The 24,282-nt window shown below is 40.3% G+C and overlaps 1 protein-coding gene across 1 annotated transcript in view; it reads right to left on the bottom strand.

The window, feature by feature from the left end:
• The window catches only part of LOC103918098 (protein kinase C epsilon type-like), a gene marked incomplete at its 3' end in the record, with an annotated part of 202,841 nt that extends 179,042 nt beyond the window's left edge, over nucleotides 1–23,799 (bottom strand). Inside the window, exon 1 of the mRNA XM_009325347.1 lies at nucleotides 23,434–23,799. Coding sequence (XP_009323622.1) covers nucleotides 23,434–23,781 — 348 coding nt within the window. The remainder of the gene's footprint in view (nucleotides 1–23,433) is intronic.
• Nucleotides 23,800–24,282: the final 483 nt, after the last annotated feature.

The following is a 24,282-nucleotide window of genomic DNA, read 5'->3' as shown; positions in this document are numbered from 1 at the left end:
GGGTTGCAAACAAGGTATGCCAACTAATGTCAAACAGAATAGCTTTACAAATTCCAGGAAAGTTATGTGCAACGTTTAGGCAACACATACCCAACAACAGGCTTATTCGTAGTTACAGTAATAAAAGACAAGACATATACTCAAAATAAATGACCCCACTGGAAAATTCGAGGCACATTACTATAATTAAGCTAGAACATTTTCTGCAAAGTCATACTATGTAGACTTTTTAAAGTGGTGCTTATATCTGTTCATAAATTTTGGTATTGAAACATCATAAACTTTATTTTCCAACATTTTCAAATATGATTCAGCCCTGTTCCTTAACAAGACTGATTAATTTTTAATTACTTTTAAAAACAGCATTGGCAAAACTAGCTGTCAGAAGTTCATTAACTACAATGACATAACATTGAACTTAAGTATGACCAACTTTTTTGAGCACCTAAAAGTGAGTACTGCTTGACACTATGCTTACATGTCTCTCACATAGGGCATACTCCAGGTATATGATCGTACAAGCCCTTTGGTTTCTACTTCATCCCCAGTCTATGAACTAATGTAAAAACTGGCCTATGATCTAACATCTCTATTGATTGATCTGCATTGCTACTGCATGGAAGTGTCAGCATCTACTGTGAGGCCTATGCCATACTGCCTTCTCCTAATGTACCTGGAAGTCCTACAAGATCTTTAGTTTCACTTCATTAGGACTTATCACTGACATATATTTGGATCCACTGCATTCACTTGTTTTTTGAGAATTCAAGGAAAAATTTCTTATATGTTTACCACATCCTACAGATAAAAACAATACAGGCTGTACATAATTAGCAGCTGAAATACTTTTATAGGAATTTGAGTTACAAAACTATTACTTATTCATTTTCTTGCTCAAACAATTGAATGGTGCTCAGTGATCTCTCTGTCACTGGCAAACTTTTAAAATTAAACACTAGAAATAAATTGCCCCAGGTTAAATAAAACAATCCAGCAAACCAAACAAAAGCAAAAGCAAAAACGGAGCAATCTCAGCAACATATCCCCTCTTCATCGTTATCTAGCTGTAGCCAACACCCACTTCCACACAGAACCAGAAGAAAAAAGTAGGCCTTCCCGTATGTCCCGGAGGTTAGCAAATCTGGGCTGTTAAACAGCAGGAACTGGCAAATTCTAGAAGTGCAGAGTCCTAAAAGAGACGCCTGCCAGATACTTCCCTCTCCCACTCCAAAGAGGCTTCAATTCAATGCCTTCCCGAGTCTGTATCTCTGGCAAATGGCGGTATTTTTGCATGCATTTAACTGCAGTCATATGCAGTATCTGCACAAAATTATTACTGCTAATTCATTCCACCACAGACTAAGCATGGCATGTTACCTGCTATGGTCATAAAACCATTTTTGCCTAGTTCTCAAACCTGGCAGTTACTAGGCGTTCTTTCACTGCCTTTAAGCTGAGAGCAGAGAGATAAAAAGAGCAAAAGAAAATAAAAAAAAAAGGGGGGGGGGGGGGAGAAAGGTGAAAGCAAACATATACAAAAAAGTGGATGCAGAGCCAGATTTTTTCAGCGTGGAGTTTCAAATACTCACCACTCAAAATTCAAACCAGATTTTCAAAAAACCTAAGCCCCAGTAGTTTCTATTGTGATACTTACGATTAGATAGTTAAACAGATTTTAACAATCTGGTCAGTTATTTAGTTAACAGCTTATGAACTCTACTAAAAAAAAAACTCTTATAACTTAAAATTACATTTATTTTTCACGCAAAACATTTCAGCAAAAACTCATGCTCTGTATTTTGCAAGCCCTTGTTATTTATTTAAGAAAATATGAACAAAATCTCTCAAAGTTTTTTTTTTTTCCCACGATATGTCACTTTTCACACAGCTGTGAGAGGATGAATTGTGGCAGTGAAGTTCATGGTAAGGATGAGATTTTGAGTAGAGGAATTCCTGTTCACTGAAGGTCATGCGTCAGAAATACCCTTTTCTGTACATCAGGCTTTAAAAGGACAACACCTCACTTCCTGGTCTGAGCTGAATCTACTGTGAATTTTCAAAATAACACTGATGTGTTTTTAGCGGTTCAATTTGTAATGGCTAAATCTGCAGTTAAAAACCCCCAAAGCCCAACAAAAACAAAAACAAGGCTATCACCCTGTAGCTGGCTGCACTCAGCCTGCCTGCTTGTGGTTTACTTGCAGAAAATTTCAATAATGGAGGGATTGCTTTATTTTCAGGAGCGAGGGGAAAGAAATATTTTCCCAATATGATCTGTTCCTATTTATCTTCACACAAGCTCTGTGAGGAGGGAATATAAATTACTTTTTAGTTTTAATATTTAGTTTATTTGCAAACCTTTTCATTTTGTGCTCAAGCACAAAGAGCAGAAAACAAAATGAATTCAGAGAGAAAAGGGAGCAGTGACTGTATTTTCTCCACCCCTTGCCAAAAACACTACAAAGAATGGAAAAAACAATGTCTCACTTTAAGCCCCAGAACTGGTTAATCAAAGCAGTCGATGATCACACACACCAGCTAGGAAAAAAAGAGTTTTCTATTGATACTGTACTTATAACCACTACCTCTGGCAGCCTCAGACGGAAAACAGGAACCGCCATGCTTCTGTCAGAGGTCTGCAGAGCGAAAAAATCTTTCGGTAACCCCCACAAAACACACTGAGCAAAGGTGCAAGAAACCTCCTAGTGGGCAATTACTGAATAACCAGATCAGCAAGGACAGATCAGTTGCCTAATCCCCCTCAAGTCTATATTTGGCCCATATTCACACGCATGATCACCTGAAGATGAGGTATCGATTGGGATTGTAGGTATCAGAAGAGCCTACACAATTTTGTAGTTAAGGTACTAAGGCCTCGGTGTCAAAGATACATAGGAGCAGAGAGTTCCACCTATATAAACAAATTTCATAAATCATCCAGTATGGAATAATTTAGGTACAACCCAATAACCTTGCAGTACATCTTGTGAGCATATTGTTTTCGCTAGGTTACAGGATCACACTACACACAGATCGATGCGTTAAGACCACGGAGGATTGTATATGGCTTGTGATGATAAGCTTCTCATAAGCATTTCAACAACAATATCAAGGCTCATTTATCAGGGACACTCATTCCTCTGGGGTAATACCGAGGTATTTCAGATGTTATTTATTTTTTTAATGTTGCGATTATGATCCCGATTTTCCTCTTCCCTCCTCTCCCCACTCAGGCAATGCTACCTAGTGGGACCAACAGCCCTGCTAGCTTTGATTCACGCTCTCCAGTAGAAAACAAGGGGATGAGGGGTGAGGGAAAGGGAGGACGGAGCTTTACCCTCTTCATTTAAGAGAAGCGCCCAGCTCCCAGTCAGATCTCCAGATAAGCACACAGATTTCAAAAACTCTCCAAACAACAGTCCATCCTTGTGCTCCATGTTACCTTGCAAAAGATTTCTCCCATGTGAGACCTTCCCACGAGGGCCCCAACTGCCCTGTCTCACAGAGAGGGGCCTCACAGCCCACAGTGACCCAATCCAAACTAACAGAGCTAGCAGTATTTACTGATCATCTTCATGAGCTAAAAGATGAGTAAGAGTTGCAGAGAACGTACCTCTTCACCCATTCTTTTTCCCACAGATACTACGGAAAAGGAGGGGATAAATGTGGCACGCTCTGTTCCTTGACACTCGGGGAAACAACAGGAACATTTAGCCCAAACGTTCAAAACCAGTACAAGGTATTTTTAAAGCTCTATAGGCTTCTGGACCCCCCTTTTGAAGCTGTCAGTCTGCAACCCAAAAATATCACACAGTTACTTATTCGCTGTATTGGTAAACAAACTGGCAACAGTTCTTTCCCAACTCTTGATCACAGCAGGCCTGGCTGCAGGAAAGGTAGTCACATCTTCCGCCTCAAAATTAATTGCTAATATTCAACTAATTTTCACCCTATCTGTACAGTGAAGAGTAAGATTTTTGTCTAGTCTTTTCTCAGAGTAGGCAGTCTGAAGCACATTTATTTTCACACTGAGAACCCAGAGATTCAAAGGACAGTCTGCAAACATTTCAGAGGAAGTTATCCTTACCAGTATTTTTCAGGGAAGCCCTGTACACCAAATACTTGGGATCAAGAAGATGTAATGGGAAGTCTATACCCTAAAGGAGGTTAGAAATGCAACTACCAGCATAGCTCCCCTTTCTACCACCTTACTTTTCAGTGTTAAGATCATCCTTTAGGTAAGGTGAGAAACACTGACTTCGAAATACTGACTTCTCCCACATGATGATGTCATATGATTATGCAATATTGTCCTCTAAATATTACTGTATATTAAGGAATATGCCGTATTTCCCAGGCTTGTCCCTTGTGTTATTTTCTGGGTGATTTGCATCATCGCATGCAAGGCTCCCCAGGCTTGACAAGAGACTGCGTCACCCCACAAAGGAGTAATTTCCTTTCTTGCTTGCTAAATTTAGTTTAGCCTCCCTGTGGCCTCCCAGAAGGTGTCACCATGCACCAAGTGAAAAAAAAGCTACCCTAGAAAACAATCCCCCGCCCCAAATAATTATAGCTCAGGATCTATGCTTTAGATATTTCCTGGGTGCTGCTGGTCCATGGGCATGGAGGCACTCTTTCTCTGGAACGCAAGGAAGGCTCTGATGCCTGGTGATTAATTGAGCATGGTCAGCTTGACTCTCCTCAGGAGGAATGAGGAAACAGAGGTAGAAGAACCTGTTTGATGAAACTCTGAGCACTGAAGCCTGAGGCAGGAGCTTTGGTAGAATTAAGCACTGTTTCTTTTAAAAGTCTGTCTAATTTTTCCTCCCCTTTGCCTCCATTTTGTTTATAATCCATATATTGGAAGGGTCAATAAATGCACAAGTTCTATTCAAGCCATGGAAAACAGAGCAACACACAAGCCCTGAGAAAGGTATAATTTAATCAAAATCCCTTTGACTCAAGATGGTCCAAGCCTTCTACATAACATTAGCAGAGATTCAGTATTTCAGGGAAAAAAAAGGAATTTCTGTCATGCCATTAAAAATTTCAGTACCATTTCAGATAAGAGTTTTATTTCTACATGCTGCAATAACCAGATGCAAATATTTTAGCCACCTGCTTATCGTAACAGCAATAAATTGGGAGGACTGAATCAGTCTGGCTATTGTATGTACACTTCTCAGTTCATGCTTAGAGCATATAGATTTTCTTGTGTAACTTCTAGAAACTACTGTGAAGAAACTGGTAGTTTTCCACTTCAGCATGACTAGCAGTGAAATCTCATTATACCCACCCTTAGTTCAAATAATGCCAACAATGACTGCAGTCAGAATATCAGTAGCAAATTAACCTCATAGGGACAGTAAAGTATGTATTAGTGGGAGAGGAGGAGTCTAATTCAAACATCCTTTGCAAGCTCTGAATCTCCGTGCAGGCCATGGTGTACTGAGATACCCATACACCATGAATGGCTCCACTGAAGTCAACAAAGCTAAATGTGAGGGGCTTTGCAATTCATCTGAAAGTGAAGCACTACACCACTACATGCTCCTCTACCAAAAAGTCTTGATTGCATATTCAATACATTCAAAGTGATATCCACTCGGGAATCTACTGATGAAAAGTACTACACAAATTTGGCATTATTTTACTCTACATAAGGGAAAACCATGTACAAATGCTCCTAAACATGAGAGCAAAACTAAAGAAGGATTTTTCCTTTTGCCAGTAAGCACCTGGTATTTTGTTTTACCCTCTTGATGTCTCATTTTCATATCAGAGTTCTTATTAGTATAACAGACAAACAATGAAAATGTGAAAGTGATACAGTCCCTGTAGATCAGCTTCTATCTTTACTCAAGTGCTATACATGTCTGTGTACGTACAGAGCACTGATGATGTGCATGGCAAGCAATATTGGCAGTGAAAAAAAGCTGACAGCAGTAACCTGATTTTACTTCAGAAAGTAGCTCTAATCTTAGGACCTGATCCTGTCAGGAACTGAGAGCCATAAACTTACTAGAAATCAAGCAAGCTCAGCATTTCACTGGAGACACTCAGCACCTCGCAGGTTCAAATCCATACTTTTTAAAAGTCACTTCCTATTTGTCCTTTGTTTACCCTGGCTTATCCTGAACAGCGAGGCTTTCCGACATAGAGATAACTTTGGAAATGATTACTCTCATATTCTTTGATGATTTCAAAAGGCAGGAAAGAATCTCTCCCCTTTCCGAGGGCCACCCAGCTGAAGCAAAGAACATTACTTTTTTCAGGCATGCTAATAAGAGCCAGTAATAACTCAATTGAGTTGCCTTGGCCTTGAAATACCTGACCGAACTTGCTTTTGTTCTCTCAGTAACATATTTTCCTTCCGTATCTGCTTTCACACGTTATCATTCAGACAACCCTAAGAGGGAGGCTGCCCAAAAACTCCCCTTCCAGTCAACATAATCTCTTCCTGTGACACATATTCACAGCCTTAATGTGTTTTATCCATTATACTTCTATCACATTTGGATGGAGCCACTGGGAAACACAGTGCAGCAAAGTAGGTCTTCAAATTAAGCTTTCTAATGATTAAATATGTTAACTGTAACTAAAGCTGCTACCAGTCTCTCTTTCTCCAGGGAAAAAAAGAACACACAGGTGGTGGAGAATGGCATCTCCTTTCCTAGATTGCTAACAGGAAAGAAAATCCAGAATGAGTTGGACATACATACCCAAATAAATTATTTCATCCCTTCTCACCCTCATGTACTCCAGTTATTCTGAGCCAAAACCAACTTTTTTTTTTTTTTTTTAATCAGGCTAGCACATGCATGACATTCTGTGGTTATATACTCTGTTTCTGAATGAGGATCCCTCATAGGAGTTTTGATAAATGCAGCCTGTCACCATGATTTTTAAATTCTGCCAGGAGCAAAAGTGAGGTACTTCTCAACTGAGGAGATGCAAACAGCAACAATGAAACAGTGATTACAAGTACCACTGGGAGAGTAAGGTATAAGAGGGAAGTGGTACTGGAAAAGTAGTATTCCTTAGGATAGCAGGGTTGAAGGAAAGTAGCATTGAGCCCGTGGGTTTGAAGATGTAAGCCCTGGGATGTGGGATCTGAGCTTTGGGGCAGATGGCATTTTGAGGCACAAAGGAGTTACCTACCCAGGGTCTTCGATTATGGCTCTTACAGGGAACATAGCTTGTGAGCAGAGATACTTTCAGGACTGCTGGGTACCCCTCCCATACACTCTGTTTTTTGCTGTTGAAATGCGTCAGCCTTGAGATGAACATCTAACATACTACATTCATATTTTAGGAAGTGAGGACACAAATGTCAACTTCACGCTGAAGCAATGATGACTGATACAGTCTTACATTGTACAGTGGACCTACCAACAATATTAATAAACAACTCTGTATTCATCTGGTATTCATTCAATTCTAGTATATATTCAAAGCATTCTGTCTTAACAAAGCTCATCCTTAATCAGTGTTACTGTTCCAGGAAAGTAAGCCTGTGACACCAGGAGACTTTGAAGAGAACTGGTTGTATCTAGACACCATGTCTTCTTGTATTTGCCTAACGCAAGAAAATCGTAGCTTCTCTGCAGTCAAAGGTGTCGCACTATTATAAGCCTACAGTAAGAAATCAAGCTGCTAACATACTCCCTTAAGCCGCTATTCTAATTGAATTTCATGAGCCACATAGACTTGAAATCAAGCAAATCCCTAAGACTATATTCTAAGGGTTTCTTGCTGTAGATCACTGACCAGTGTATTGCAAGGTCAGTATTAAATTTTGGATGGCTGTAAAGAAATGCCTAACTTGTGAGTTTAAAGTCAATTCTCATGAACAGATGAAAACTCTAAGTAACTGAAGCCATAAGTTCATCACCTTTGCACTCCAGTGCCTTCACCTTCGCATAATACCACAAAACTGATATTCCTGTCACTGAGTACTTTTAGTAAGATAGATCTTAACAATCCACATTTTGACATTTTTTCTATAGTGTCTGCACAATACCTTTTGGATGAAAAAACTGTAAGTGAAAAGCTTTACTACACTTACAAGTCCAGCTGTTAAATTTATACTGATCAGGAAGCTCAATAATATACACAATATCAAAAGACCCAACAGAATGCCACTTCCTCACTGTGAAAGGATGGCAACAGTATGTTGTGTCCTTCCCCCCACTTCATTTGAGCTCCAAACACAATAAATAATTAATAATTTTGCAAAGCAACCCTGAGTAGCTAAACTGACACCTCCTTTTTATTTCCCCAGAATCTCTCTTCCTCAAATTCATAAAGCCTCAGTTGCTATAATCTGCATCAAATTTATCCCACCCAGGATCAATCCTGAAGCGTAACACGTTAACCCCAAGTGATGTTAGCATATCCGGTGTAGTGACTCTGTGGCTTTTTCAAAACCAGGGACAGCCTTGTGTAAACCACAGGCTAGTAGTTTGCCAGGCAGGCAACACCAATATAATCTCACTGTATCTGTTTTATAAACACGCTCAGGTGTTGGGCTATCAGGCTGTGCTGCACTGCACAGCTGTTCCACAGCACACACCAGCTGCACTTACTCTCTCTTCACACAACTCCAGCTGTAGGATCCTAAGCCTTTCTACCGCTAGTAACGAAGACAAGGCCCTGAAAATGGAAAATTAGATGTTCTGTTTCTTCACATGAGTGACCCAAATGGAAGTCCCATTTCCTCCGAATTTAGTGCATGAACAATCAAACAACAAATACTTCAACTTTACGTTTTGTCTGCTGCTGTCTTCTACCATATCAACTAGTTATGGGATTATAAATGATATACAAAATTATGGGTTAGGATGACAACTTTCAAAAGTGCTCAAAACAATTCATTCTACATTTCCAAGGGATTTGCACATCCAAATCTTCAGCCCCTTTGACAGACTACGTATATTCATACACAGGTAGGCTCAACACTGGGGGCACTCCAAGTACATGCATGCAGGATACCTCTAGATGGTAATTTTTTCACTGTAACAGTAAAGCTGGTGCTGCCCCCAACTAGTCATCCAGAAAAGCAGCCCAACTTCAAACTACTGACTCTGCTTTGACAGTCTGGAAGCCTGGTTTTATAGATCCATAACTCTACAGAGAAAGCTCCAGTGTCAAGAATGCAGCAAGACAGAGGTCCTGCATTTCTGTTTGTTCACTACAACTGAAAGAAAGCATCCCCACAATAAAGTGGTTGCAGAATTGAAACAGAAAAAAAAACAACCAAACCATAAATCCAATAGCCTGCAAAAGCTATGCTACAAGAAGGAAATAGAAATGTGATGGTAAGAATCCTTCTTTTAGAAAAGGAGAGTGAGAAAAGTGATTGACAGATGAGGAAGAAGCTGCAAGACAGAAAGATATCTAAAAGGTATCACGCAGAAACCTTATTTCAGTATTCTAGGTCTCAGCCCCAGTCTCCTTTCTGTAAAAATGAGGATACTGATACCTCCATCGCAAAACTCTTGAGATTAAAACCATAATGCTTGTGCCATACTTCCGGGTGACATGGAGGAATACAGTTTCTCCATCCATTACACTTCACAGAATCATAGAATCATTAAGGTTGGAAAAGACCGCTAAGATCATCGAGTCCAACTGTCAACCCAACACCACCATGCCCACTAAACCATGTCCCTAAGCACCTCATCTACACGTCTTTTAAATACTTCCAGGCATGGTGACTCAACCACTTCCCTGGGCAGCCTGTTCCAATGTTTAACCACTCTTTCAGTAAAGAAATTTTTCCTCACGTCCAATCTAAACCTCCCCTGGTGCAACTTGAGGCCATTTCCCCTTGTCCTATCGCTTGTTACTTGGGAGAAGAGACAGACACCCACCTCGCTACAACCTCCTTTCAGGTAGTTGTAGAGAGCGATGAGGTCTCCCCTCAGCCTCCTTTTCTCCAGGCTAAACAACCCCAGCCCCCTCAGCCGCTCCTCATAAGGCTTGTTCTCCAGACCCCTCACCAGCCTCGTTGCCCTTCTCTGGACACGCTCCAACACCTCGACGTCCTTCTTGTAGTGAGGGGCCCAAAACTGAACACAGTATTCGAGGTGCGGCCTCACCAGTGCCGAGCACAGGGGCTTCCTCTTAGGAATGCTGTGAAGAATGCTTGAGCTGAATCTGTTTAAGATTCCCCAGACTCAGATATTTTGCTAATGAATTTCATTACTACCTGAGACAGATAAGATCTATATATACCACTACGTGTAAATCTAAAGCAGACAAAGGCCTATTCTGGAACCACTGATATAAAAGGCTGGATTATTCATTTTATAAGATTTTATACCTGAATTATGAGTGAATGCCCATCCCATCATTTCTCATTACTGACTTCCTCATTTGTCCGAAGGAATTATGTGAATGGAAATAAAGGCAAAAATTACAGAAGAGAGAGGAGATAACGTCTTCTATCACAAGTAGATGCAAGACAACTAAGTATGTAAAAACTTGTCTGACCAGTTCATGGCATGCAAGATTATGATGAAGTTACTACACATTATCTCATGGCTCACTACAACTTCAGACCATAAAGTAATCAGGAACACTTTGTGCACTGTGAAAATTAATTCACCAACCTCACCTGTTACCACAAACACTAAGGAAAACCAAGCAATACTGATGACAGCCATTTTTATGTTGTGAACTGTTATGACATTTTGAAACTTTTATTTAAATAAAGCCTGCTGCAGATATGATCTTCCTTATTTGTGTAATCTGGTCTAAAGTGGCTTCACTTTGTTGACCGTCAGTCTTATTTACATGTTCCTTGGTTTGGCACACAACTTAAGCTTCAGCCTCTTTCTCTGCTGACTCACGTGAATAAAAACACTCTCTTTTAACTACTCAGCTAGACAACTACTGCTTCCCCATGGGCCATCAAATACGTTTTTAAAAGTTGCAATAACACACCATTTATTTCTTTTGCATACTTCTGTTCTGAAAAGTATAGATTTGTATTTTGTTATGCATTTCGTATGGCTTTTGCACGTCACTTCTATCTTGATACACAGGTCCAAAACCGCTATAGATCTTATGTTGTAGTTTATGACCTTATTATCCAAAAGCGAGATAATAAGTTTTCTTATTTTACAGCATAAGCTCCTCCAGGAAGAAACTATGAATTTTCTGTTTCTGCACAAACTAACACATTGTGAGTGTTATCAAAGAGAAAGTAATAACTCCTACATTCAAAACTGTCACCCTGCCAGAATGTATGCATCCACACTCCAAGGAGGTTTCAGCAATTCACTCCTGTCTTACTGGGGATATCACTAGCATCAAGTACATTTTCACAGGTGCATAAAATGTCTCCGAGACTTCACATTATTTGCATCGTAAAGTTGATTAACCATGCATAAAGCTTATATACAGGGGTTCTGCAGACCGGCACACTGCTGCTGGGAAGCAGATTTTACTTGCTAGTCTGCAAATAGGGTGCAAGGCTGATTCACATTTGCTGGAAGAGCTGCAAACTTTCTGACAGTTCTACAAAACATTCGGCCTGTAATTTGTCCTACTGATCACTGCCACAATTACACCCAGGTCCCAAACAGAAGCAGCCCATACAGTTCAGTGGGAGACTGCTGTAGGGAGAAGAGGCTTCACCAGAGCTGCCCCCATTTCTTACCCTGCCTGCCTTCCATTTCAGTCAGATGCTTTTTTTGACCTTGGTCTTCTAGGAACAGCATAAAAGACAAAATGACATTCTCACACTTCATATATGATTTTTAAATCTGACTTTAAAAACTGTAAACTTTGGATTACACTAAGGATTTTGAAAGCTTTATGGTATTAATAACACTGATACAGCAAAACAGCACTTGGCCAGAGGGTGCACACGTTTTAAACCAAATATAACAGTTGGAACATGTTAGAGCCTGTCAGTTTGATGTCCAGCGTACATTCAAACAAGGCTAGAGATCAGTTTCATTTTATTTGTTCAAATACCCAATGATTTACTATTGTTTTATTAATGAAGTATCAGTCAGGAAAAAACAACATGTTGAGGTTTTGAGTTTGGGGTTTTGTTTTTGGTTTTTTGGTTTTTTTACTTTAACAAGGCTCTGAACAATACCACTTGCAAGAAAACATGTGTGTACCAAACTGAAGAGAAGGCTCATTGGTCAGAACTAACAGTTCTGACCACTGCATTCACAAGCAGTTCACAATGCACTCACAAACTCATTCATGAACAGTTTAGAAGCTGAGCTTTCTACAGATACAACACTGAAATAACCACTGATGAAAAGACAGCTGGGTAACACTTTCAAAGGACTGCTGAATCAGGAGCCTAAATTCTTCCTGTGACTTCCACATATCTGAAAAATTTACAATAGGCCTCAAGTCTGCGAAATACATAAAGTGCAATATTAAACATACACGGAATTCAACTGATGGTGATGTAACTACCCATCTCCCTAACTCGGCTAGTAGCACAGAGGAATCACTATGGATGCAACTAAATGATACACGTACTCTCAACAGTTTCAGCAACCAGGAACACCACTCAAAGAAATTCCCATTAAAATCAATATAGGAACATCAGCTTTGAATTGGTGTGCAAGACAAGTTACGCCCTGTCTGCCCTCCAGTCATTAGTGTACAGCACACACTACACACTTAAACTTCTTTTGTGTTTGTTTAAGGTATATTGTTTTTTGCTTACTCACACATCTACTTACCAACAAAACCAACACAGAAAAGATTCTGCTTTTCGCACTGCACTGGGCTATGACAAACAGAGGTCAACTGTACCTGATCTTTTTTTTTTATACCATATTGCTGCTGTACAGTGAACACCTTTCAAAAAAGGATCGGGACCCCACAGTCCTACTAAATTATATATACAAGAAGGTAATATGATAGCCCCCACCCAAGGCATCTTGCAACAAACGGGCAAAGCGGACACAAAGAATGCGTGTGAACTGGCAAGGAAAGAGCACCTAAAGAGAGCATGGGAACTTGCCTAGGTCGTGGCGTCTCGGCTGCTAACGCACCATGGAATTGTTAAAAATCAGTTTAGCTGACTTTGTATTTTAAAACCTTTACATGGTCTTATAAAATATGCATATGCAAAGCTACCTCCTAAATATGACCACTAAACCAATATTCTTTTTAATGTAATGGACTTCACTATATATATATATATAAAAATAAATAATGTATTGCATAAAGGTCATCAGAAAGAGCTACAAGGTTTTGCTCTTCAGGTGAAAAGCACTGTCACTTGCTTCTGATGCAATGGGTAACACTTCTACGAAATCAGTATGAGAGGTTAATAAAACTCTTCTTTCACCTTTCCTCCTCTCAAAGCCGTGACGTGGCTCTGAGAACTTGCTGGCACAAAGAGTAAAGGTGTGGAATAAAACTTAACAAAGCTTATCTCAGCCCAGTGACATTAGTATATAAGATTAACCCTATATATCATGTCTGTATCTGATTATTGTACTGGTAGTGCTCTAACCCAGCTACTGATTAAGAAAAAAGCTCACATGTAATAATACAGTTAATACCAGCTTTCATGGAATTATACAGAAATATCCTGTAGTTCCCTAAAAGTGGGTGATCCCAAGCATTCTTAAAGCTGTAAGGGATACTCAGAAATAACTGGAAATTTGGGAACCATGGACTGGATCATAAGGGCTGTCCCTCTAAACCTGTCAACTCCTTGAAGAGAAACACCACATCATGCAAAGCATCAGGATCTCCAAATATCTCCAGCAAAATTTCCACCATTGCCTCTCCTCTTGAGATTTTGAGTTAGGGACACCAAGCAAAGATGAGCTGATAGGCTGCTGCTAAGCTACCTCTACAGCCTTTCACACTGGTAAGCATTTTGCTATCATTTCTTCTGGCTTCCCCAACCTGCCTTTTTCGATTTGTGCTTGGACTGTAATTTTTTGAAGACAGAAACCATAATTTTGCTTTACATAAAAATACCAAACAAAACTAGGTATTTTCTGTGATTAGGAGTCCCTGAAAATCCCAACAGCCAGTACCAACTAAAATTTTACAAGTGTTTCCATTGCTTGGGAGATTCCAGTCTTCAGGGACAGATCATGTTCCTTCAACATCCCACCAATTCCGCTAAAACCAGAGCATTTTGCTTGAAGTTCAAAGCTACCATATTACACTTCTTCCTTCAACCACTTCTGTAGTATAACTAACTGGAAAGTCAGTGCATCACTTCTTTCAATTGAAGATAACTCCTCCAACAGCCACCAGTCTAATCAGTTAGTTCCCTGCTGCTTGCTGAGAAGCACAGTGCAAACATGCTCTGGATGAGAGCGGCTGGGCAAATCCCGTAGAGCTTCAGATACTGAAGATGCTTCTGAGTCCTACTGACACAAGGAGCTCACTGGTCCACCAGAGTGACAAGGAGAGGGAAGGAGTTGGAGTGGTAGGAATAACAGGAATATGGATATATGGGAAGTAATAACAAGAAAAATGAAGGAAAAGTTAAAACAGACAGCCAGGACTTGAGGACAAGGTGATAGCAGTGGATTAAGGAGAAAAGAAGCAGGCCATGAGGTCAAATGTTCAAGAGGTGCCAACCTTTTGCCAACATAGTTACAACCCCTTGTAACTATGGGGTTACAAGGAAGGAAAATGCAAGGAAACTCAGAGGAAAAGAAGAAAAAAAAAAGAATTCCTCAATAAATCCAACTAGAACCACGTAAGAAAGAGAACAAAGTGGACACAGCATGAATGACCTTTAGCCTTTCCTTTTCCAACACATTCTCAGACATCGTTTTCAAAGACCATGGATCAATCTCACCTTGAAATAAAGGGAAGTTGACAGAGGCCGCAAAGACTTATGCAATGAGTAAATATGGTCCCAGCAAGAAAACTCTACTTGCAACAAGTCTCTGTAGAGATCTGTAGCAGGACATTTCATTCACACAGCCTGCTAGCATTGCCAACATCAAAATCTTATGCAATCCTGTAAAGGTCACCCTATCATTTCTTGATCATCTTGAAGCCCTAACAGATAAAGAAAGATGGAGAATTGGCAGCATGAAGACAGAACAGATGATAAACAGGAAACTGAAAGAAAACAAGGAAGGAGAAAACGCTACTGTCTTGCTGGCTTTTAATCTGTGAAACAAAGGAAAGCGATTCCAACCCTTTCCTCATCACCTATGCAGAGTATGCATCAGTCTTCCCTTCATGTCTCCACCACCATTTCATTTGTATCATTGCTACCACGTCACTATCTAAAGATACTTATAGATATTAACATTGACAAAGCCATATATTTTTTAATGACATTAAAAAGGCCAATGTACTGAAGAACAGAGAGTTCTAAAATGCATAAGAAACCCTGGTCCACCACGATAAGAGGCTTGTTATGCATTTATACTGTAAAGTACTGAAGGTTGGAAACATTAAGTATTAAATTTGCCTACTCTTCATTTAAGATACAGAGATACAGTGGGGGCTCGCTGTTCAAACAATGCAGACGTGAAATTTATTTGGTAACATCTAGCCATTATTCATGCTTTTTTGTTCCTGCCTGTGATGAAATTGCCCAGCAGGACACCAGAAACAACCAAAATGATTCTATTGTCTGGAACAATTAAATCAGCTCAAGTTAGACGATATAAGGCAGAAATGACTGACTGCAAGCCTCCGATGGAATCAAACTTTGCCTTTTTTAATTCTAAAAGCAATGGTCTTTCTTTACTTCTGTTGTTCAACAATTCAAGCCCTACAGAGTTCAGTAGGGAAAAACTCTTAGAACTGTGTAGCTTTTCTCTAACACTGCTTCCAATAAAATAAATGTTAAAACTCCTGTTATATTTAATGGGCACATGCCAATATCACTAGGTTTTTTAGCTGTGCTATTCAGAACTATGTGAAATCTTGGCTTCTGTAACTTCTGTTAAATCACAGCAATGATAATTTAAGATTTAAATCCTAGAGTAATGTAAGTGAGAAGACACTCAGAAGTCAACTTTACTAGCAATTCAAGCTACTGACTGCAAATAATGATCAGAGTAGGTAATAATTCTGCAGATGTTCTTACATCATATTCATTTGCATTTTGCTTTACTAAAATATAGTGCAAAGTACATAACTGCCATGAAAATTACCCAATATCTAGAATTATTTATTAGCTTTACAGTTGCAGTTTCATATTAATATTGCCGAATATACTTTTTAAATCTTCTAGTGACTGCCTGCCAGATAGCAAAGCAGTCACTTACAAATGCAAGATTAAAACTTTTTGTCAGCCTTCTGTAATGACCGCTTTGCCCCCAAATGGTAGAAACCCCTGTAACTGCTACAATTTGCATGACTCAAAAGGGCACGCGAGATATCCCCATTCTTCAGACCTTGCTCTGTCTAGCTTGACAGGGTTGGTTTGGTTGCCCCCCAAAAATGGCAGTTTTCCAAGCTGTCTTTGGACTTCTGATCTTATTCCATATGCAAATAGTTCCAGCCCTACCTTTCCATGTGGATGGAGGGAAAGTCTCTTCTCAGTCCCCTCTGACCACAGATTTCCCATTACTTGCATACTCTATTGTTTCCAAAACCTCTCTTACCGTGAACTGTAGATGTCTTTCTCTTACAGTCTAATAACTGGGGTGAAGCAAAGCAGATTAAGACAGTACCCAGGTACAGCAGAACTGAATTCAACCAGCCAATTCCAAGCAGAAAGGCTCTCGCCTCTAATTTTTTACAAATTGTATTCACAGCTTCCCTTCAAAATTTGAAAACCCCCAAAAAGTTCACTTAAACGGAAGTTTAGTTAGGGAGTGGAAACTAATTACACTTAGATGCCAAGTCCTACAGTTCCAACTTAAATCAAATCCTCATTTCGGCAGTATTTAAAGAATTCTGGACGGGGAGGGCAGAGATTTAGTTTTGATGGCTGAGGAAAGCAGAAACCAGGCTTGCATGTGCAAGATTTGCAGAAGAGTAATAAATCAGTAGGAGTAAAATAAAAGTAAAGGATGTTGTTAAATGTTATTTATTCTTGGTTTTCCCTTGGAACACAGGCCCCAGTTGAAGGAAGAATTTAAACACGTGCCCGCATGAAATCCAGTGAACCCAGTGAACCCAGCAAACCCAGTGAGATCAGTGGTTTACTCACAACCATGAAGTTCTGCATAGTGTCTACGGAACCGCCTGAGCTGGAATAATGATACGCACTGTCTAAAAACTGGTGCAAGAAGGACATGTAGGAATCGTTTTCACCCCACTTGGACATTTCTTCAAGTTCAGCTTTGAATTAATACCTATGAACTGGACTCTGTTACTGGTAACTTTGTTCTAACAAATACTTTCTACAGAGTTCAGTAGAACTACTTTCACTATGTGGAACTTCGTATCGGTATTGGTATTAGCAACAATAGGATGAGATTCTGATCAGTCGTGGGATCAAATCCTGACCTACATGTACGATAATTCAGTGCCATGTGAAATGCATGCTCTACTACACATTTTTCACGCCCTGAGCAATTTTTTTCACGTCTGAAGTGAGACTTCAAAAGCTATACACTGAGCAAAGCAGGCAAAAAAAAAACCCAGAACAGGTCAGTGAGCAACATACGGCCTTCAACTAGTCAATTTGCCTATGCCAGCTCATCCCTGTCTCCTACGTGTGTAGCTTTCTGCTGTTGCCAAAAGGGCAGCTGGAGTATGTGGGGCAGCAGCAACTACTCATTACCCTCCTCCAGGTTTCTCTCCATACCTCACCTCTTCCTTTCCCCACTTTGCCCTTTCTCTCTCCCTGCAACCACGGAGGCAGCTTCTTCCCCCTCTATTGCTTCTCAGCAGGCTGGGAAGCACCGCAGGTAAGCAGGAGCTGTTAGGAAAGAACGTTTCTAGCAGGGAGTAGGAGTAGAATTATGCAGCTGTAGAAAGGGATTGATACGAGATAGTGGGTGAGCTGCATGGTGACTGTACCACATCCCCAGCAGAGAGGGAAAAGGCGAAGCACAGGAGGCAGACAGGCTGGCGGAGAAGGCAAGGAAGACCCCTACCTGTACAAAGTGCTCTCCAAAATCTCCCAACTCCTCTTGACAACCGCCCACCCTCACAATTACGCTGAGTCCCTGTGAAACCCTGCTGATCCCCTGTAGCTCTCTCACCCTCACCCCCCAAACCTGACAGACCTTGCTCAGTGACAGCCTTGTCATGCGGAAACCTATCAAACAGGACAGCAATTTCCCTTTCATTTCAACAAATACTCTTCTGATAACAATGCTTTTCAGCAGCCCATGAACCGCAGTTTAGACGAGATGTAAAGCTTTCACAAGCAAAAATCCTAGGCCTTTCAACACCATCAGCACAGATAAGTTCAGCCAGCAGATGAAAATAAAAACGAAAAAACGCTACAATCACACTGCTAGCCCGATGCCAACCTTCAGCAGCGTATGGCACAAGCAGAGGTCAACGCGCAGGGTGACCTGCACTAAAATGACGACGATTCCACTCTCCATCTGCCAGCTACAACAGATTACCTGCTGACTGAAAGGAGTTCCCATTTCAGCAACAGAATGGCATTTAAAAAAAAAAAAACAAACAACCAAAAAAACCACCACAAAAAAACCAACCAAACAGAAGAACTCTGACAAGCACCTAAGCAGTCTTTACAGTTAATTCAGATTAAAGGCGCTGGAAGGAGACAGTTCTACTTCTCACATCCATGGACAGCTCACGGGACCAAGGACTCAGAAGAGTTTTAATCCCTCCCCTGCTATTGCCTTTTGGGTGACATTCAGAGCTCCGTTAACCTAGGTGTCTAACTGTATTGACTGCAACTTGAAGACCTAGTCTTTCCAATAGGAAATTTTCTTCAATAGTACACTATAAGCATGACACAAAAATACGTAACTCAACAGGTTCAACAAGTACGTAAAAGAAAGTACTTCTTCCCCATGCCATTTCCCATAACTCATCATCAACTTGTTATTGAGATATTATATTAATTCATAATAAACTTGCTTTATGCAATGGTGGCACAGTTGCATGACTAACTTCACATTGATAAAATGGAAATATGGAAGGATGCTTTTAAAAAAGTATAATGTTTTAAATTTAGATCTTAAGAAGCAGCACTGAAAAGAAAAAAAATAGTATGGAAGATATTTAGGACTAGCAAAGAAAAGCTCACTGAAATCTGTGTTTTATTTTTTTTCTGACAGCGTTAGGGATTTTTTTAAGAGAGAAGAAAATTAAACTTGTTTCATTAACCTAAATACAGCTGTAAATTATTTCCAGTGGAAACAGAGGCTTTTCTTGCTAAACGTTGTGATGTTCTGACTGATTTAGTGAGTTCTGCTACTCAGCCCTCAAAAGGATTTCTTAGAACAACTCGATAGGTTTTCTCGTGTACAGCTGGGCTAATGGCTAAGACCCTTAGATGGAGTCTTTGGCATAGGTCCAATCACACTGATTTCATCTATCATCAACTCTGGAAAGTGGACTTGAACTCGGAACCCATACTACCGATCATCCAAACACATAAACATTGATCGTGCTAATTCACAGGAGTGTAACCGCAAGGCTAAATATCAACAGAATTTTCCTTCCTGATCTCAGTTCTACTGATTAAAATGTAGCTGCATTACCAACTCAAGTGCAACGTTCACATATGCCACATGTAAGGAAGCTAGATAAAGACATACTTTATTATTACAGGAATTACCTAACTCAAAAAAATATAGCCACAGCTTTCATGTTGTTAGTTTGTTTTTCAGTCAGAACTTGCAGGTTGTTTATTGTTCTGTATTTCGGATTTTTCAAAGTGTAAGTTCACCAACATCCTCTTGAATACTCTGTGCCATTCTATGTAACGTTTTATGTGCTTACAGAAAGACCTGTCACGTCATAAATACAAAGCTCTCTTTAAAACTGCAGTGTAGCCATGACTAAAAAAATCTGCAAAACTGACACTTTTACTGTGCTATATCTGTATTGATGCATCACTGGAAAAGCAGCCATCTTTTTAATTGTCACTATACCCTTTTTTTAGAAACCCAAACAAATATTTTATATTGATCTTTAAAAAAAAAGAAAAGTATATATTTTGTTTAAAAGCTTCCACCCAGTAAAATCTGAACCACCGATTTAGGCCACAACTTTGATTGTTTTTTTTTTAACATAGATATATATTCAGGGAATATACACATTATAAGGTTAAAAATAATTTTTGCAACTGATGAATACTCTGTAGGTAAAAGGAACCAGGATTTTGCATATTTATCTGATTTGTCCTAATACAATAGAAGCTATCATGATTTCAAGCTTTGTACTTGTTTATCATTAATGTTTCCACTGTAACCATGGTATCAGTATATAGCACAGGCTTAACAGTGAGAAAAATACCCAGTATTTTCCTAAAAAAGTCATCTCAGAAAAAATACAAAGATTTGCACAATGGCAAAAACCAATCAAAGTAGGTGAGCTGGCTAAAGAGAGAAACAGTTTCTTTTTAGGGGAAAAAAACCAAACCATTATTTCTTTGCAAGTCTTTTTCGCATTTTGGACTTCTGACAAGAGCCTAGAAATATATTACAGGATAAGTAACGTAACCTTGACCTTAGTGCAGATATTATAAAACAAATATTGAAATTTCCTTACAAAAATACGTTATTATATGAGATTGAAAGCATTAAAGCTATTAATATATTGACAAGAGCTGTTCTCAGCACATGAGCATTTTCTCAAACCTACTCGAACAGTGACAGTCCAGTCCTGCAAGAACTGTTGCATCATCCTGAAGGTAGAGGGGCAGCAGTGCAATTACACGACACACACTCAACAAGTATGTGGTACCCAGTTCAAACTTTCAGGACTGCTTAAAGGGAAACCCTCAGAATGGCATAAAAAGACTTTATGGCCTCCAAGAGTGTTTCTTAGGTTGCATTTATTTGATGTTTCAGGCAGTTAGGAGGAATGGGTTCCTGTGATTGCTGCTTTTAATTTCCTCTTATAAAGTTTGGAAAGAGTACTACAAGAAAATCTGCCTTAAATGCCAAGAGCGAAATGCAGGAATTAGTCCTCTTATTAAACAGAAGAAACTGACTGTATCGTTCCAGCAGATCTTAGTCTAAAACTGGTTTAGGCCACGTGCATTTTTCTTGTACTGTGAAACCCATTCATTTCATAGACGACTTCTCTTTTTCAGATTTTAATATAGACTCCAGACACTGATGAAGATACCAGTAAATCTATTTACCTCACTATGGACTCTATAGAGATGTCATGGCCACAGGCCTTATTTTAACTCAGTGAAATCAGACAAAAAAAGTGATTTTGTAAGAGCCAGTTCTCTGAAGGTCCCTGTCTATTAACAATCCAATAAACACACTCGGTATTACAATTACAGTGACACTTTCAGTAAATGGGAAGATTTTGGAAAGGGTAGAGCACAATCCTATAAATACTTGCCTCCCCACCAATTCTAACTGTGATACAGGGAGGGTGGCGTACACGGTGTACCGCACAAACACAATCCAAACTACGAGGATTTACAGCACAAAACGAGGTAAGTGATGCTTCAGAAGCTGCATTATATTGAGCTGACCAGTTATAATCCACTGCCATGTCCTCAATTCTGTCACATCAACAGACAACAAGCGTAGTCACTCCCTCGTCTCCTCCCACCCAGTGAATGCTGGACAGCAATGAATCCTGGTGCAATAAAACACAGCATTTATCTGATTCAGCTATGTAGTTCTTCCCAGATCATGTTTACAATGGGCCTCAATCTGTTAAATTCCACTCTTTATCTAGGGAACATGTTCAGACATTTGAGTTCACCTTAAAAATCAGAGCCAGAACATACCCCAGCACACCAGCCCCACCAAAATTCAAACTTGGCACCTGCAAGGTCCTTCCAGATTTGGTGACAAACTCACAACATGTACCATACACAAAAAGGACATACGAAATTATCATTCTTTCACTGAAAATCTGTGATGACGTCCTCATCCCATTGCTCTCAAAGATGAAACACCCCTTGATTTCAGGAGAGCCACAACTTGATTATCATTCAATCCAGGTAAAAGACATCTGCAATACTGCTGCATTTGTCTTTTCCTGATTTGGCTATTTTTCCTCTGCCTATCACCCAGTTCCACCATCCGAGCTTACTAATGTGTAGCTTTCATAGAGCATCAGAATAATCTAGATCCTAATTATAACAATGTAACATATGTAGCAGAAGTGAAAAATATTTTAAAGTTAAAAAACTAAAAGTTTTAACAGTAAAGTTATTCAGCTCCTCATCAGCATAAATAGAGCCTAATTCTTTCACACCTTTCCATCATTCTGACATCTCTTTATACCACTGCATTAAGTAAAGAAGCCCCAAAGAATACGTGAAACTCAGAGCTATTAACTCCCGCTATTTTTACTTTGGTCCAGGGTTCTTTGTCTGTTTGCCAAAGAAATACTGCCCTGACTAGTATCCTTGACCATAACAAACAAATACACAAAAAGATGAGCATACACATTTCAGAGGGCTGGTCAAGCAGGGCACATTTAAAATGAGAAGACAGCTGCTATTGTTTTATTATACATCTTATTTAAAGGATATACCATTTAACTGTTCAACTGCAGAAATGTGAAATGTGCATAATCACGTTTCCTGTGTTTCTTTTTTTGTTTGTTTGATTTTTCCGCGTTAAATCACAGTACCTGAGGATGTCAGACCAAGGATTTTCCAGTTTTTTTGTACACCTACTGAGGCATGTTAGCCTCTGGGTCTTTAAGACGCTGTAGAAGCTGTTAGACACGTTGTGTATACAGGCAACAGAATTTGTCTGGTTGGGGCCAAAATCCCCCAGGACCCTTTTATCAGTTTCAGGCATTTGAAGAAGCGTTGCATTAGCTCTACGCATAAAAGTGTAGATCAGCTGGGGGAAGGAAGGAGGAGCATCAGTGTTGATGCAGTGAGCTTCCAAGTGACACGAAGACCCCGAAGTGTCTCGTATCAGAGGTCAGGTCTGGATTTTTAAGGCTCGTCATTGCCAGGCTGACCAAGAGCATTCACACTGAAACGATGAACTCGGTCTAAGTGCTGGATCTGGGTTTTGCGGTAATGTTCTGTATGGGTGCATTTGGTTGAGGTTTTTCAAACACAGTAAGATAACTAGACTTGTATTTATGTAACGTAATTTCAGAAACTGAAATGGTAATTATACATCTCTTACTTAGATTCAGCATATTTCTCTTTCCTCCCTTGCCTGTAGACCACATGCATTAGGTATACAGTAACCATGACTATCTCAGTATAACAAAGCGTGGAAATAATGAAAAGCCTTCAGAGCCATTACATGCCCTTGGCAACCTAGCTCTGCAAGACAGATGTTGCATCCAGAGCCACGCCACTGAAAATCATGTGTACATGTATGTATCTACAGCGCGAACACTTACCCAGTCCTCGAAGTGGCGGCTCCCGTTCTGCAGCAAGTCCTCGAACTGTATAGTGCAGTTAGCTACAAAATCGTCGTACCCGATGGGGGCATCGTGGAAAACAGCCATCTCTATCTTCCTGCCATTACAAACGTCGGTGACAAATTCATCGTTCCAAGCAGGACTGTTGGTCTTTTGCTTGGTTGAGGTCTGCCCGATCCTGGAGTCATCCACATTGAGGGCTATGTAAGGGTCCAGCAAAAAGGTCTGTGGCCTGGGACCCACCGCATGCCTCAGAGACCACGCTGTGGGTTTCAGATTCACCGCCTCGCAGATCTTGATTTTCAGCAAGCCATTGAAAACCACCATGGCTGGATGGCTGCACTTTTCCCGGGATTAAACACTCGCACAACACACTCGCACCGAGCGGGAGGGAGGGAGGGAGGGAGGGAGGTCTCGCCAATAAATAGGAAGGCAGGTCTGGGAGTGTGGGGGAGCAGGATACAGTGCGGGTCTCTTCGCCTTGCCGCTGCCGTTACCTTTGATTATTTAGCCTTTGCTCTTGCGACACCCAGTGAATACATTTATTTTCTTGCCCGTGTTTCTAACGGAAAACAAGGGAGGGGGGCCGCCGGGGAGGGGGAGGCGTCCGCGGCTGCAGAAACCCCCGAATGCAATCAAAACCCGAGCATAATCGATCCTTGGGGCGAGCAAGAGCCTTCTCCCTTCACCTAGACCATAATCCTGGATCAGACTTTGCAGAGGAGGCAGAGCCGCGATCCCAGGCTCCCGCACACGCCAGTCCTGCCCGTGCGCCGCACAACAATACACACACACGCACACACGCACACACACACAAATCAGAAACAC

The sequence above is a fragment of the Pygoscelis adeliae genome, unplaced genomic scaffold (genome assembly GCF_000699105.1).
Source record: "Pygoscelis adeliae isolate BGI_AS28 unplaced genomic scaffold, ASM69910v1 Scaffold96, whole genome shotgun sequence".
In the NCBI taxonomy this organism is placed as follows: Eukaryota; Metazoa; Chordata; class Aves; order Sphenisciformes; family Spheniscidae; genus Pygoscelis; species Pygoscelis adeliae.
Note: the sequence above shows the minus strand (reverse complement) of the source record. Positions and strands in the feature narration are given on the sequence as shown.